Raw genomic sequence first — 13,704 nt, 5'->3', positions numbered from 1 at the left:
GCAGCTTTACATTTTTCTTTTCCGTTGTTTGTATTTGTTATGACTTTTGCAATCGTGCTGTTGCTGAAAGCAATTGTGTTGCAATTAATTAAATTGTCTCGTGACGTTTGCTTTTTTTTGCCCTTCCTCAGCCACCGTAGCTATCTGCCATTTTTGTTCTGATGACATCACAGACTACGGGCAAAATAGACTTAACGTTTAACGTCCTTATTTATGAAATTGCCTAACTTAATAAAATTGCTGAACTTAATATAAAGTCTGCCGTTTTTAAATCCAATGTTTTTCTTTTTCTGGTATTGATAAAATCGATTGATATCATTTTAATACGATCTTGAATTGATACCGATCTTCCGAAAGGCAAACTTGCTGAGCACAGATCGATATACTTGAAATGTATTAATTTAAATCGATCTATTATAAAACTATCTTGCGTTCCTTCATACTTCCTCCAAACGCGCCGTTATGGAATTTGCAGAATTTCTGTGTTTTTTCAAAATTGGTGACATCAGCAGATCGCTCCATAGATGGTAGAGATTTACCTGAAGCGCTTTGCGCAAGTATGCCATTGTAGTCCAACATTGTAGTCAATAAGTTCCTTCTTTTTCTCTATATTCTTGTTGTGGGGCAGACTGGCTCATACATGCACATGCATCTTTTGCTGTTGCAATTTCTAATACAAAGTAGCGTATAGTTCAATCTTATATCTGTCAGTAGATTCCATATAGAAACCTTAAAAAGTACAACAAGATTGACGGGGAGAAGACGCACATGAAATAGAGGCACGTAAATAGGACCGCGCACAAAACGCCTCCTGAAGAGACGGTCAGAGCGGCGTGAAGATTATCTGTAAAACATCATCTATGCAACATTTTGACCAAAGAACCACCATTACATGTTATGTAGACCACAAGGAAGTGTTTAACATGTAGGAAATGTAGGAAGAAAAATCATCATATAAACGCTTTCAGGCAAAAATTGTTTTGAAAAATGCTTGTCTGAATGCTCATGGACATAACTTGTTACCCAGCTCAGTTTACACAAACATCTGTCTCAGGCTTTTGACATAATTGTAATCACAGTTTATTATTCTAATGGTAGAAGAAGCATACAGAAACAACAGTTGGGCTCGTGGGGGCTCGGTTGTTGTGTGGTCTCTCGCTGGCTTGGGCCTGGCTGTCCATCCATTTATCTTATGTAATTCAAGTTGTCATTACATATATGTATTGTTGCATTTGAAACAATTGTATTGTTCATAATAGAGGTAACTATTATTATTCATTATCAATAGTGCTATTTCTATTGGTATTTTTATTGCTCCATTTGTAGTGCAATATTCCTGCATATTCATTGTAATTTCTGTGTTACTAATATTTACTTCACTAACTGCTTCTCTACTATAATTTTTCGTATCATATTTGTAGATATCGTGTTTGTACATATCCTGTTTCTACATATAGTATTTGCTGATGATGTTGTTGTTGTGGTCTCTCTGTCTTAACCCCCTCTTGTACCCGCAATTTCCCCCTCTGTTTTCCTTTTTTTTTCTTCTTTCTATCCCGTCCTGCTACGGTCCGGCTGCGCCAAACATTAATATAAATCCATTTAATAAAGTCAAATACAAATAAGGCAACAAGAGAAGTATCCCACGCTTCTCTTTTGTAAATAAATCTGTACAGCAGATATGGGCATCTACATCAACAATATGATTTGCCTGAGTGGCTGGATAGTACAAAGAAATACAAATAAAAATTGACAGTGACAAGTGAATGAATGCGTCCTAAATGCAATGTAGCATCCTCGATATAGGCTAATGTCCCTCCACAGTGCAAAGCCACTTTTAATTCACTAATCATTGCTTCTATGGCGGCAAATAAATTGTTTTTCTTATAAATTATCACTATTATTCATTATTATCACTAGTTGACAAGGAATAGCTAAACTTGCTACACTACACATCGTAAGAGGATATGCTAACTGCAAGCTAGAACTCTTGAATGTAAGCAAAGGTGGGTGGATCGATTGAAACATTGACGGTAACAATACCTTGTATAGAATCAGTATATGCTTCATACTACAGTGGTTGGACCAATATTTTTTTATTATCAAAAAATCTTTATTCTGGTTTTTGTTATTGTTTACAAACTCAGGAAATAAATCCCTGGACACAGAATGACTTTCAGGGCAAAATCCAAAAGATTTAAACTAGAGCCAATTGTAGGAAATAATAAAAATTGTTAATTGATTTTGTAATATCACGCTTTTGTCAGATTTAAAATTGTGATCAAAAATGTAATCATTAAATGATCTTGAAAATTGTAAGTATTGATACAGAAAATGGATGGATGGATGGATATTGGTTTAACCAGCACGGCCCACCAGTGAGGAAACATTACCTAACTTCTGAAATGGCTGCAAATGCTATTGATATTTTACAGAACACTCCTGCTGATGTTTGACTTGCACCATGTGATGTTATTGTTGATAATTTTAACAGTAAACTGAAGTCAACTCTGGACTCAGTAGCTCTACTTTTAACAAAAACAATCAAAACAAAACCTACACCACTGTGGAGAAACAACAAGAAATTTACATCAGATGAAAAAAAAATTGCAAAGAAGATGGAGGAAATCAAAATTAACTACAGTAAACATTAACAGATTTCACATCAACAGCTACAGCGAGCCAGAATTTACCGTTAGTCACAATTAATCAGAGACCATAAAAACAACCCTTGATCCCTCTTCTCGACTTTCGCTAATTTCACAAGTACACATTTTCATAAAGCACTATCGGATGCCCTTTGCAAGGACTTTGCAGACCACTTCAGAACCAAGATCAAGGACATCCTCACAGCACAACACATTCTATCTGCTAACACACCTGATCTGTTGTCCTTGCCTGAGGAAACACTGGAACATTTTTAGATCCAATTCCCACATCACTTTCTAAATCATTCTATGGATTATTTGAGGAACAGCTTTTTAGCGTTCATCTTAACTTTTCAGACCAGTCTTCATCAATCAATCAATCAAAGTTTATTTATATAGCCCTAAATCACAAGTGTCTCAAAGGGCTGCACAAGCCACAACGACATCCTTGGCTAAAATACCACGTCAGGGCAAGAAAAAAGTCAACCCAATTGGATACAATGAGAAACTTTGGAGGGGATATATTTTGGACTTCAAGCTGACTTTTATCCCACGTAATGTTGTAAAATGTTACAAAAATTTGTTTTGATAACATTTTAAGAGCATAGCCTGAGTCCGGCCGTTTCTCTCTCAGGCCAACACGGAGGTGCTAATGCATGCTTTTATTTCCTGTCGTTTAAAATATTGTAATTCCCTGTTCTCTGGTTTTCCCAAAACAGATATTAGAAATCTACAATTATCACAAAACTCCGCTGCACACGTACTGACCAGGACCAGAGGGCAGGAGCACATTACGCCAGTATTAAAGTCGCTGAATTGGCGCCTTTTTCGCTTCTAAGTCGTTTACTTTTTTTTTTTTCCTGTGCAGCCACTCGGACAAATCATATTGTTGATGTCGATGCCCATATCTGCTGTACAGATTTACTTTACAAAAGAGAAGTGTGGGATACTTCTTTTGTTGCCTTGTTTGTATTTGACTTTATTAGATGGATTTATTAACCGGACCGGAGCACTACAAATGGACCAATGAAAATAGCACTATTGATAATGAATAATAATTACCTCTATTATCAACAATACAATTGTTTCAAATGCAACAATACATATATGTAATGAAAACTTGAATTAAAAAAAGAAACGGATTAATGTAAGGGAAGAACCTTGTAGATTGTTATAGTTAAATTAGGTTAAGCTTTATCAGTGTGCTGTGTTTTACCCAATTTCCCCTGGGGGGAACAACGTTAATATATGTTTGATGAAACGTGATTATATGCATGGGTGTATGTATGCGTGCGTCTATGTAGGTACTGTATTTGTGTATTAATTTTTAAATGTCTTAATAGCCTTGCACCTTCTTATCTATCTTACCTGTTTTTACCAAATCAACTCTCGCGGATCTTGAGGTCGTCTGGCACTGTTTTTTTTTATCTTTACCAAATACCAGAAAAAAGACAGACGGTGAGGCGGCATTTAGCCACGATGGTTCCCATCTGTGAAACAGCCTGCCAGAGAGCCTTAAGACGACAGAGACAGTTGATATTTATTTATATATATATATATATATATATATATATATATATATATATATATATATATATATATATATATATATATATATATATATATATATATATATATATATATATATATATATATATAAAAGATTTAAGACACACCTTTTTAATCAAGCTCTTTAGTGATCATGTTTATGATAATTTTTATTCTGTTATTTTCTATTTTATTTATTATTATTACTACTATTATTCTCTCAATGTTCCAGTGTTATTCATTTATTAATGTATTTTTAATGTTTTATTTTTACAGATATTTTGAAATGTTTTATTTTATTTTTAAATGGCGTTCATTTTAGTTATTCCCCAACGTGGATGCCTTAAAGGTGGCGTGTTTTCTCAATCCTCAAGCTCAAGACCATGCTATGTCTTGTTATGGTCAAGAGTTTGGTCATGTGTTTGTTTTCTTTTTCTTTCTTTTTTTTTGGTGAAAAGCTCTTAGTGTTGCCACTTGCCCGTGTATGAAAAGTGCTGTATAAACAATGTTTGATTGATTGAACCAATTCTGCCACTGTAATTACTTGGTATAGGAGTGATATTCAAATGTCTGGTATCACTCAAAAAAAATGTAAAGTATCCAAACAATAGAAGAATAAGTTATTACCATGTTGCAACAGAAAGCAATCAGCTATTAACAGTAAATTGGCAAGTAGCTTAATGATAGTTTTGACAAAATAATACAACCGTAAATGACGGTATGTTACAAATTAGGAGCCTTTGTAACCTGTTTTGAAACAATTATTTTATCATTTACATACCAAACAATATGTATCATGATATACAGTACAGGCCAAAAGTTTGGAAACACTCAATGCGTTTTCTTTATTTTCATGACTATTTACATTGCAGATTGTCACTGAAGGCATCAAAACTATGAATGAACACATGTGGAGTTATGTACTTAACAAAAAAAGGTGAAATAACTGAAAACATGTTTTATATTGTAGTTTCTTCAAAATAGCCACCCTTTGCTCTGATTACTGCTTTGCACACTCTTGGCATTCTCTCGATGAGCTTCAAGAGGTAGTCACCTGAAATGGTTTTCACTTCACAGGGGTCATACTTTTGATGCCTTCAGTGACAATCTACAATGTAAATAGTCACGAAAATAAAGAAAACGCATTGAATGAGAAGGTGTGTCCAAATTTTTGGCCTGTACTGTAAAGCGTTAAAGCAGTATATATTGTGATATAGATGTAGGCCGTATTTCCCATCTCCAGTTCAGTGCGTACAATCTTTGACCAAATTATGGACTTTTGTCAAGGCTGGGACCCATCACTCATATTTACATTGTTTCTTATGGAGAAATGTAGTATTTCTATCGATTTGTTTTTTTTATTGAGAAATTCAGTATTTCTATCTATTTGCTACCTACTTTTCGAATTACAAACCCTGTTCAAGAACTAACTAAGTTCGTAAATCAACGTTCTACTGTATCTGGCACATGCTCGTTTGTATACTCATCCCACAAAAGCATGCCCCTTACAAACGGGGCTTTCCGACTGCATTTGTCAACATTTCTTGGCAACACAACCTGTTATATAATTACAGAGCTCGAATTTAACCACTGCAACCGCAGGAATTTCCACAAGTGCCTTCGTCATTTGCTGTAAAGCCCTAAAAATGTACCAACATCTGCGGCAAGAACATGGCCTGACCGCCCTTGACTTTTTACTTGTTAATGGACGAGGGATGTAACAGTAAACGGTATAATGATAATTTGCGACAAAATTCCAAACAGTTAGTTGTGATTTAGGGCTACACAAATAAACATTGATTGATTGATTGATTGATAATACCGTCTTATTTTTTAATTACCGAAAATCATTTATTAATGCATTTTAGGCAACATGAAGTCAGGAGCATGCGCACTAGCGTCGTTTGTATCATTTATATAATCATGGCGGACGAACTACACAGACTTTGCTCCGGAGATTTCCCCTCGGAGTAAAAGGAGCTAAGCGCTTGGTTTAACGTAATTTTTCCTCGCTTCCCGGCGTGCGTTGAAGAGCGCACTGCTGTTAGATGGCGACAGGTGTGGACAATATTGGAGACAGACGCACTTGTCCCCACACTAAAAGTACCGTATTTTTCGGACTATAAGTCGCAGTTTTTTTCATAGTTTGGTGCGGCTTATACTCAGGAGCGACTTATGTGTGAAATTATTAACACATTACCGTAAAATATCAAATAATATTATTTAGCTCATTCACGTAAGAGACGTATAAGATTTCATCGGATTTAGCGATTAGGAGTGACAGATTGTTTGGTAAACGTATAGCATGTTCTATATGTTATAGTTATTTGAATGACTCTTACCATAATATGTTACATTAACATACCAGGCACATTCTCAGTTGGTTATTTATGCATCATATAACATACACTTATTCAGCGTGTTGTTCACTATTCCTTATTTATTTTAAATTGCCTTTCAAATGTCTATTCTTGGTGTTGGGTTTTATCAAATAAATTTCCCCAAAAAATGCGACTTATACTCCAGTGCGACTTATATATGTTTTTTCCCTTCTTTATTATGCATTTTCGGCCAGTGCGACTTATACTCCGGAGCGACTTATACTCCGAAAAATACGGTATACAGCGAAGGAGAAAAACTATTTGATGTTGCTTTTATTTTCTCAATACAGCGTCCATCAGCTGCTGTGACTTAGATGAGGCGACGTGAGGAAACATGCAGCAGGCGATGTGTTGTGAACATTGTCACAACTTGTTTATAAAATATTTTAGTTTGTTGACTGGGATGATCACTCGTCCTTTATTTAACTGCAAACTGTATCAGTGTTCAAATAACATCAATACTAGCTCAAATGTCATCTCATCAAACTGAACGAAGGCTGTGAAGATTGTGTATTCGATGTGAGAGGTTTTTTGTTGGACAAACTGTTGTACTGAACCACCAGGGAGGCGTTGTTGGAGAAGAACAAAGCTTGTTTATTAGACTTTATCTTCATTTTCCAAACTGCTTTGTTTTATTTTGATTTGAAAAATTATTTTTGCCTTGGTGCCCTAAAATACGAGCCCTCCTTTAAGGCAACACTTGCCTTGATCATAAAAAGTTAAATTTGTGGCCTGTAATTACAACTCACATTTCTGAAGTTATGTTTCTAATGCTGTGCCCCGGTTTAGATTGACTTTAAAGCGTTTTGTGCGTGTTTTGCTTGTGCAGGCGCCGGTTTAGAGTGTCCTGTGTGCAAAGAAGACTACAGCGCCGGAGAACGTGTTCGACAGCTGCCATGCAATCATTTGTTTCACAATGACTGTATAGTGCCATGGCTGGAACAGGTACGTGCATCACACACACTCATTGAACACTTCATTAGGCAGAACTGTAGACTGAAACCAGTATGATGCAGTGTAGTTGCTGGACCGCAATAATAATCATAATTGTAATTGAACACCTATGTCTTTGTGATGGCAGAGTTTTTGCAACGGCTTATAATAGATTGTGCAGGTGTACCTAAGTGGTTGGTAAGTCCATTCCCCTCACGTACCCTTGCGTGTTGTATTAGACCCTTGCAGAACAGCTTGTTGAAGTTGCATAACGCCAGAAATCTGCTGTCTATGTCATTACATGTTGTTTTTTATTTCCTCTTCCTTTAGCATGATACGTGCCCCGTGTGCAGGAAGAGTCTTAACGGGCAGAACACAGCCACAAACCCACCGGGTATATCAGGGATGAACTTTTCTTCCTCACCTGGCAACGAGAATGCCAGTAGCAACTCATAGATCCTTCCCAACCTTCACCTCCATATCCGCAATGAGACCCTTGAGTCTTGTCTACAACGGACACAAGCACAGCTGTTAGTCTTAATTCTAAGGGACATATGAGAGTTTCTTGCCGACGTCTTACTCATCATTCCTCCACTTGCGCTGACGTGCTGCTGGGTCCAACTCCTTCTCTTCCTGCGGTCGAGCTGAGGACACTCACATTCAAGGTACCACTAGAAGATCTAACAACAACAATAAAATGTGAGTTTAGGAGGATACATTTTCTATCTAAAAGTCAAAATGCTCTTTTTAAACGTCACCTGCGGTGGTGCAGGTGCATCATAGTTCGTATCTCATGAATGCTGAGCCAACGTAAAGCAAATTCATCCAATTTTGTGTATGCTTCTGACTTGTTTGCACTTGTTTTTATTTTATTTTATTTGAACGCTATTGCATGTTTTTGTGAGAGTGTTGGTTGAACACTGATTTTTTTTTTCTTAGGCGTAATTAGTCATGTGTGTCTGGTGCAATTTGGGTGATCATTTCAGGAGTTTTATGCTGCATTTCTAATTCTGATGTGAAAAAAAAATCTAAAACTTTTTATTATTTATTTATAAATCTTTTACCGCAATTTGAGACAATAAAGCTTGAGATCTCTTTACTTAAAAAAACTGGCCAAAGGCTTTTCATTTACTGATTTTTTTCGACAGTCCCAATAAAGCCTGTAAAAACAACAATGCTACTGTAGTTTCAAATGATTCATTCACAGCATCAGCCAGTGACTTTTTATCCCTGTTCAAGGCCATGTATGATGTTTGCTCTACACCACAGGTGTCAAACTCAAGGCCCGGGGGCCAGATTAGGCCCGCCACTTCATTTTATTTGGCCCTCGACATCCTGGAAATAATATGTATCAATAAAGTACTGTAACTTTTCTTATTAAATGTATTCTTTCTTTCTATTTTGGGAGGAAAAAAAAGTACTCCATGTAATTGCAAATTGTTAACTTAAATATTGTCTAATTATACAAAAATATATGATCAAACATTCACACCATTTTTAAATACAAATAAATACTAATACTAATGATTTCAAAGCTAGTTATTCATTGAATTGTACAATGTAAAAGTAGCAATAGATTTCATGGTCAAATTTTAAAATTTACTGTGGTTTTTACAGCATTTTTGCCTAAATGAAAAAACAGTACTATTTTACTGTAATAAACTGTGGTGTCGTTTTGGCATTTACAGTAATAAAAAATCTACAGTTGATTTGCGGTAAAAAATACAAAAACAAACAAACTGGCAGCTCAGGTGCCAAAATGTTACTGTGAAATTGCAGTTTCTCTTTTTTTTTACAGTAAAAAAACAAATGAACATTTTACAGTAAAATTCTGGCAACTGAGCTGCCTTTTTTTAAACCATAAAAACAGCAGTACTGTTTTTCCATTTACAGTAATATACACAAAATTTTAAGGTGAAATTATTGCAACTTACCATCTTTTTTATACATTTTAGTTTTTAAAAATTCTACTAATAAAATGCATAAAAAATTGTGTAATAATAGTAAGCGGCCCTCTGGGGCCAAACATAACTGCGATGTGGCCCTAAGTGAAAACGACTTTGACACCTCTGCTCTACACTAATACATATATTGTCGTTAAATAGCACTTTTCATTCACACAAGCTGATTTCTGTATATTGCACAGATGCTCAATTTAACAGAACTTGTCATTTCAGAGTTACCGTTTACTCATAACCAGCCGAGTAGTCCTGACAGAGGAAGTGTGGAGGTTGGAAGGAGAGTCGTGCAGGCCCCTTAGCATTCATTTTTAAATGGTAAAATCTTAATATGAAGGTTTGCTCTTTCTTGACCTGAAAAAAGCCGATTACTTTGCAGGTCTTTATTGAGGCTCCATATGCATCCTTTTGTATGTAAAATGCGTTATGATACTGTACAAGTATACAGGCCCAAAATTTGGACACACCTTCTCAATCAATGCGTTTTCTTTATTTCCATGACTATTTACATTGTAGATTGTCACTGAAGGCATCAAAACTATGAATGAACACATGTGGAGTTATGTACTTAACCAAAAAAGGTGAAATAACTGAAAACATGTTTTATATTGTAGTTTCTTCAAAATAGCCACCCTTTGCTCTGATTACTGCTTTGCACAATCTTGGCATTCTCCCGATGAGCTTCAAGCACACCTCTGAAGTGAAAACCATTTCAGGTGACTACCTCTTGAAGCTCATCGAGAGAATGCCAAGAGTGTGCAAAGAGTGTAATTCTGTATGGTGAATGAAATTTTTTTTTAAATGTCCGCAAAGTTCAGTGAGCAGGTTGTGTTATGTGAGACCATATCTGTTAAGATTTTGTGTTTGGGAACCGGAGGGTTTGTTCTAACTATCGTGGGATCACACTCAGCCTTCCCGGTAAGGTCTATTCAGGTGCACTGGAGAGGAGGCTACGCCGGATAGTCGAACCTCGGATTCAGGAGGAACAGTGTGGTTTTCGTCCTGGTCGTGGAACTGTGGACCAGCTCTATACTCTCGGCAGGGTCCTTGAGGGGGCATGGGAGTTTGCCCAACCAGTCTACATGTGCTTTGTGGACTTGGAGAAGGCATTCGACCGTGTCCCTTGGGAAGTCCTGTGGGGAGTGCTCAGATAGTATGGGGTATCGGGCTGTCTGATTGTGGCGGTCCGCTCCCTGTACGATCAGTGTCAGAGCTTGGTCCGCATTGCCGGCAGTAAGTCGGACACGTTTCCGGTGAGGGTTGGACTCCGCCAAGGCTGCCCTTTGTCACCAATTCTGTTCATAACTTTTATGGACAGAATTTCTAGGCGCAGTCAAGGCGTTGAGGGGATCCGGTTTGGTGGCTGCAGGATTATGTCTCTGCTTCTTGCAGATGATGTGGTCCTGATGGCTTCATCTGGCCAGGATCTTCAGCTCTCACTGGATCGGTTTGCAGCTGAGTGTGAAGCGACTGGGATGAGAATCAGCACCTCCAAGTCCGAGTCCATGGTTCTCGCCCGGAAAATGGTGGAGTGCCATCTCCGGGTTGCGGAGGAGACCCTGCCCCAAGTGGAGGAGTTCAAGTACCTCTGAGTCTGGTTCACGAGTGAGGGAAGAGTGGATCGTGAGATCGACAGGCGGATCGGTGCGGCGTCTTCAGTAATGCGGACGCTGTATCGATCCGTTGTAGTGAAGAAGGAGCTGAGCCGGAAGGCAAAGCTCTCAATTTACCGGTCGATCTACGTTCCCATCCTCACCTATGGTCATGAGCTTTGGGTTATGACCGAAAGGACAAGATCACGGGTACAAGCGGCCAAAATGAGTTTCCTCCGCCGGGTGGCGGGGCTCTGCCTTAGAGATAGGGTGAGAAGCTCTGTCATCCGGGAGGAACTCAAAGTAAAGCCGCTGCTCCTCCACATGGAGAGGAGCCACATGAGGTGGTTCGGGCATCTGGTCAGGATGCCACCCGAACGCCTCCCTAGGGAGGTGTTTAGGGCACGTCCGACCGGTAGGAGGCCACGGGGAAGACCCAGGACACGTTGGGAAGACTATGTCTCCCGGCTGGCCTGGGAACGCCTCGGGATCCCCCGGTAAGAGCTGGAAGAAGTGGCTGGGGAGAGGGAAGTCTGGGCTTCCCTGCTTAGGCTGCTGCCCCCGCGACCCAACCTCGGATAAGCGGAAGAAGATGGATGGATGGATGGACTAGGTAAGGTTGTTTGCATTGGGTCATATAACTAAATGCTGCGGATACCATCAAGAGGTAGTCACCTGAAATGGGTTTCACTTCACAGGTGTGCTTGAAGCTCATCGAGAGAATGCCAAGAGAGTGTAAAGCAGTAATCGGAGCAAAGGGTGGCTATTTTGAAGGTGTGGTGAAATTACTCTCTGCATTTGACCCATCCCCTTGTTCCACCCCCTGGGAGGTGAGGGGAGCAGAATTACAATATAAAACATGTTTTCAGCTATTTCACCTTTTTTCTGTTAAGGGCATAAGTCCACATGTGTTCATTCATATGTTGATGCCTTCAACAACAATCTACAATGTAAACAGTCATGAAAACGCCTTGAATGAGGAGAATGTGTGTCCAAACTTTTGGCCCGTACTGTATACCATATGAATACTTGATGTACTGTAAATTAATTAAAAGTATGTTGCCAAGCCTTAGTTTTAAGTCTAATGTCAGAGGTTAAGAAAAATTGGACCCCAACAGTGTTTCCTTGTTAGGCCACTAGGTGGTGATAAACGGTCTATGTAGGTCATACATTTGTCATTGAAAACAACCTTTAAATAGATGACAAGGACTCAGTTTGCACAGAAATGTTGCCATTAAACATAAATGCTGTATTTTAAAAGCACGTGTGATTATATGAGGGAGGAATCAACACATTAGAGGAAGGTTGGACTGATGAGGAGACTCTTAAGCTAATTAATCCATAGACTTAAGATGTGCTTAATTAGTGCAGTGATTACAACTTGTCTCTCACCATGAGTGTTGGAAGTGTAAGAGCAAATATAGTTTGCAAAGAAGTCACGTCCACCCCTCCCTCTGCTTTCTCTCCTCTCCATCTCCCCCATGCATGTGCCGCCTTTGCACAAAGAATGCACCGAGGGGGGGCAAAAACCCCAAATGCTCAATGTCATGGACAGGAATGAGGTGTCACCTGCGCCTGGTGCCACCGTGATGAAGAACGCGGCGTACCCCAGCGGAGGCGCACACAACGCCGCCAAATGCGCAGGGAGCCAAGGCGGTCAAATGTGTCCGGAGTCTCCCCGTCTGAGCTCCAAGGAGAAGGACGAGTCGGAGGGCGGGAATGACGAGGGCATGTTTCCGCATTCGCGTGTGCGTCGAGCCGGGTGGAGCCGTGGAGGAGGAAGAGGAGGAGGCAGCATTGGGATGAAAAACTTTACGCCAGGAGGGGGAGCCGCGTCCTCGGCTTCCAGGAGGCACTCCGACAAGGAGCCCTGTCTCCCTCACGCAGAGGACGCTCTTGCTGCCTCACGGCCCACTGCTACCTCCGGAGCCACGGAGACCCGCGGACCTCACCCGGGCGATGCTGCCCAGCACGGCGAGAGCTGCAGAGCATCTGGGGCGGAGGCGTCGGAACCGGCGGCCGTCGCGGTAGACACAGCGGACGCGGCGGCGACGGCGGGTGATGGTGGCAACAGCGGCGTTCCCATTTCCAGCATGAAATGCAACAAAAACGGAGAATGCAGGAGGGACTCCGGCACCGGGAGCCTGCGCTCGATCATCTCCAAGCAGGAGAAGCCGAGGGCCGAGGATGGAGGGAGCGCCAAGCGCGGAGCGTGTAACTCGACCACCGCCAGCATGGACGGCTCCATCACGCCAGGCGGGTCCCTAGCCGGGGGCCACGGAGGCGACAGCGTCAACCCCGGATCGAGCGGGGTCCCCGAGAAGAAGGACTCCAAGGTGTCTTTCTCCAACGCGCCCAGCCGGAAAGCCTCGTCGTCCCTGCACGGGCCGAGCCAGACCCCGCAGCCCAGGAACTCTGTCACTTTCCAGAAGCCCGAGGACGGACCCCAGATTGTGCCGGCCGAGGATGCGGAGCCTCTGGGCAGCCAGGCCAGCTTCATGCAGAGGCAGTTCAGCAGCATGCTGCAGCCGGGAGTTAACAAATTCTCCTTGCGTATGTATGGCAGCCAAAAGGCTGTGGAGAGAGAGCAGGAGAGGGTCAAATCAGCCGGAAATTGGATTATCCACCCTTACAGTGATTTCAG

At 40.5% G+C, this 13,704-nt stretch overlaps 2 protein-coding genes and 1 long non-coding RNA gene across 3 annotated transcripts in view; 2 read left to right on the top strand and 1 right to left on the bottom strand.

Annotated features, from left to right (window-relative positions):
- Positions 1 to 8,051, top strand: part of LOC133630890 (E3 ubiquitin-protein ligase RNF126-like) — a 12,476-nt gene extending 4,425 nt beyond the window's left edge. The window contains exons 8-9 of the mRNA XM_062022714.1: positions 7,407 to 7,522; positions 7,841 to 8,051. Coding sequence (XP_061878698.1) covers positions 7,407 to 7,522; positions 7,841 to 7,966 — 242 coding nt within the window. The 3' untranslated portion in view covers positions 7,967 to 8,051. The remainder of the gene's footprint in view (positions 1 to 7,406; positions 7,523 to 7,840) is intronic.
- On the bottom strand, positions 7,139 to 13,014 carry LOC133630892 (uncharacterized). The gene is made up of 3 exons (XR_009821364.1): positions 12,630 to 13,014; positions 8,091 to 8,190; positions 7,139 to 8,017 (listed from the first exon to the last, which is right to left on the bottom strand). It is a non-coding gene; the product is annotated as an uncharacterized LOC133630892 (long non-coding RNA).
- Positions 12,480 to 13,704, top strand: part of LOC133630888 (potassium/sodium hyperpolarization-activated cyclic nucleotide-gated channel 2-like) — a 94,107-nt gene continuing 92,882 nt past the window's right edge. The window contains exon 1 of the mRNA XM_062022710.1: positions 12,480 to 13,704. Coding sequence (XP_061878694.1) covers positions 12,542 to 13,704 — 1,163 coding nt within the window. The 5' untranslated portion in view covers positions 12,480 to 12,541.

Source organism: Entelurus aequoreus, linkage group LG16 (genome assembly GCF_033978785.1).
Source record: "Entelurus aequoreus isolate RoL-2023_Sb linkage group LG16, RoL_Eaeq_v1.1, whole genome shotgun sequence".
Classification (NCBI taxonomy): domain Eukaryota; kingdom Metazoa; phylum Chordata; class Actinopteri; order Syngnathiformes; family Syngnathidae; genus Entelurus; species Entelurus aequoreus.
This window is presented reverse-complemented; position numbering and strand designations above follow the sequence as displayed.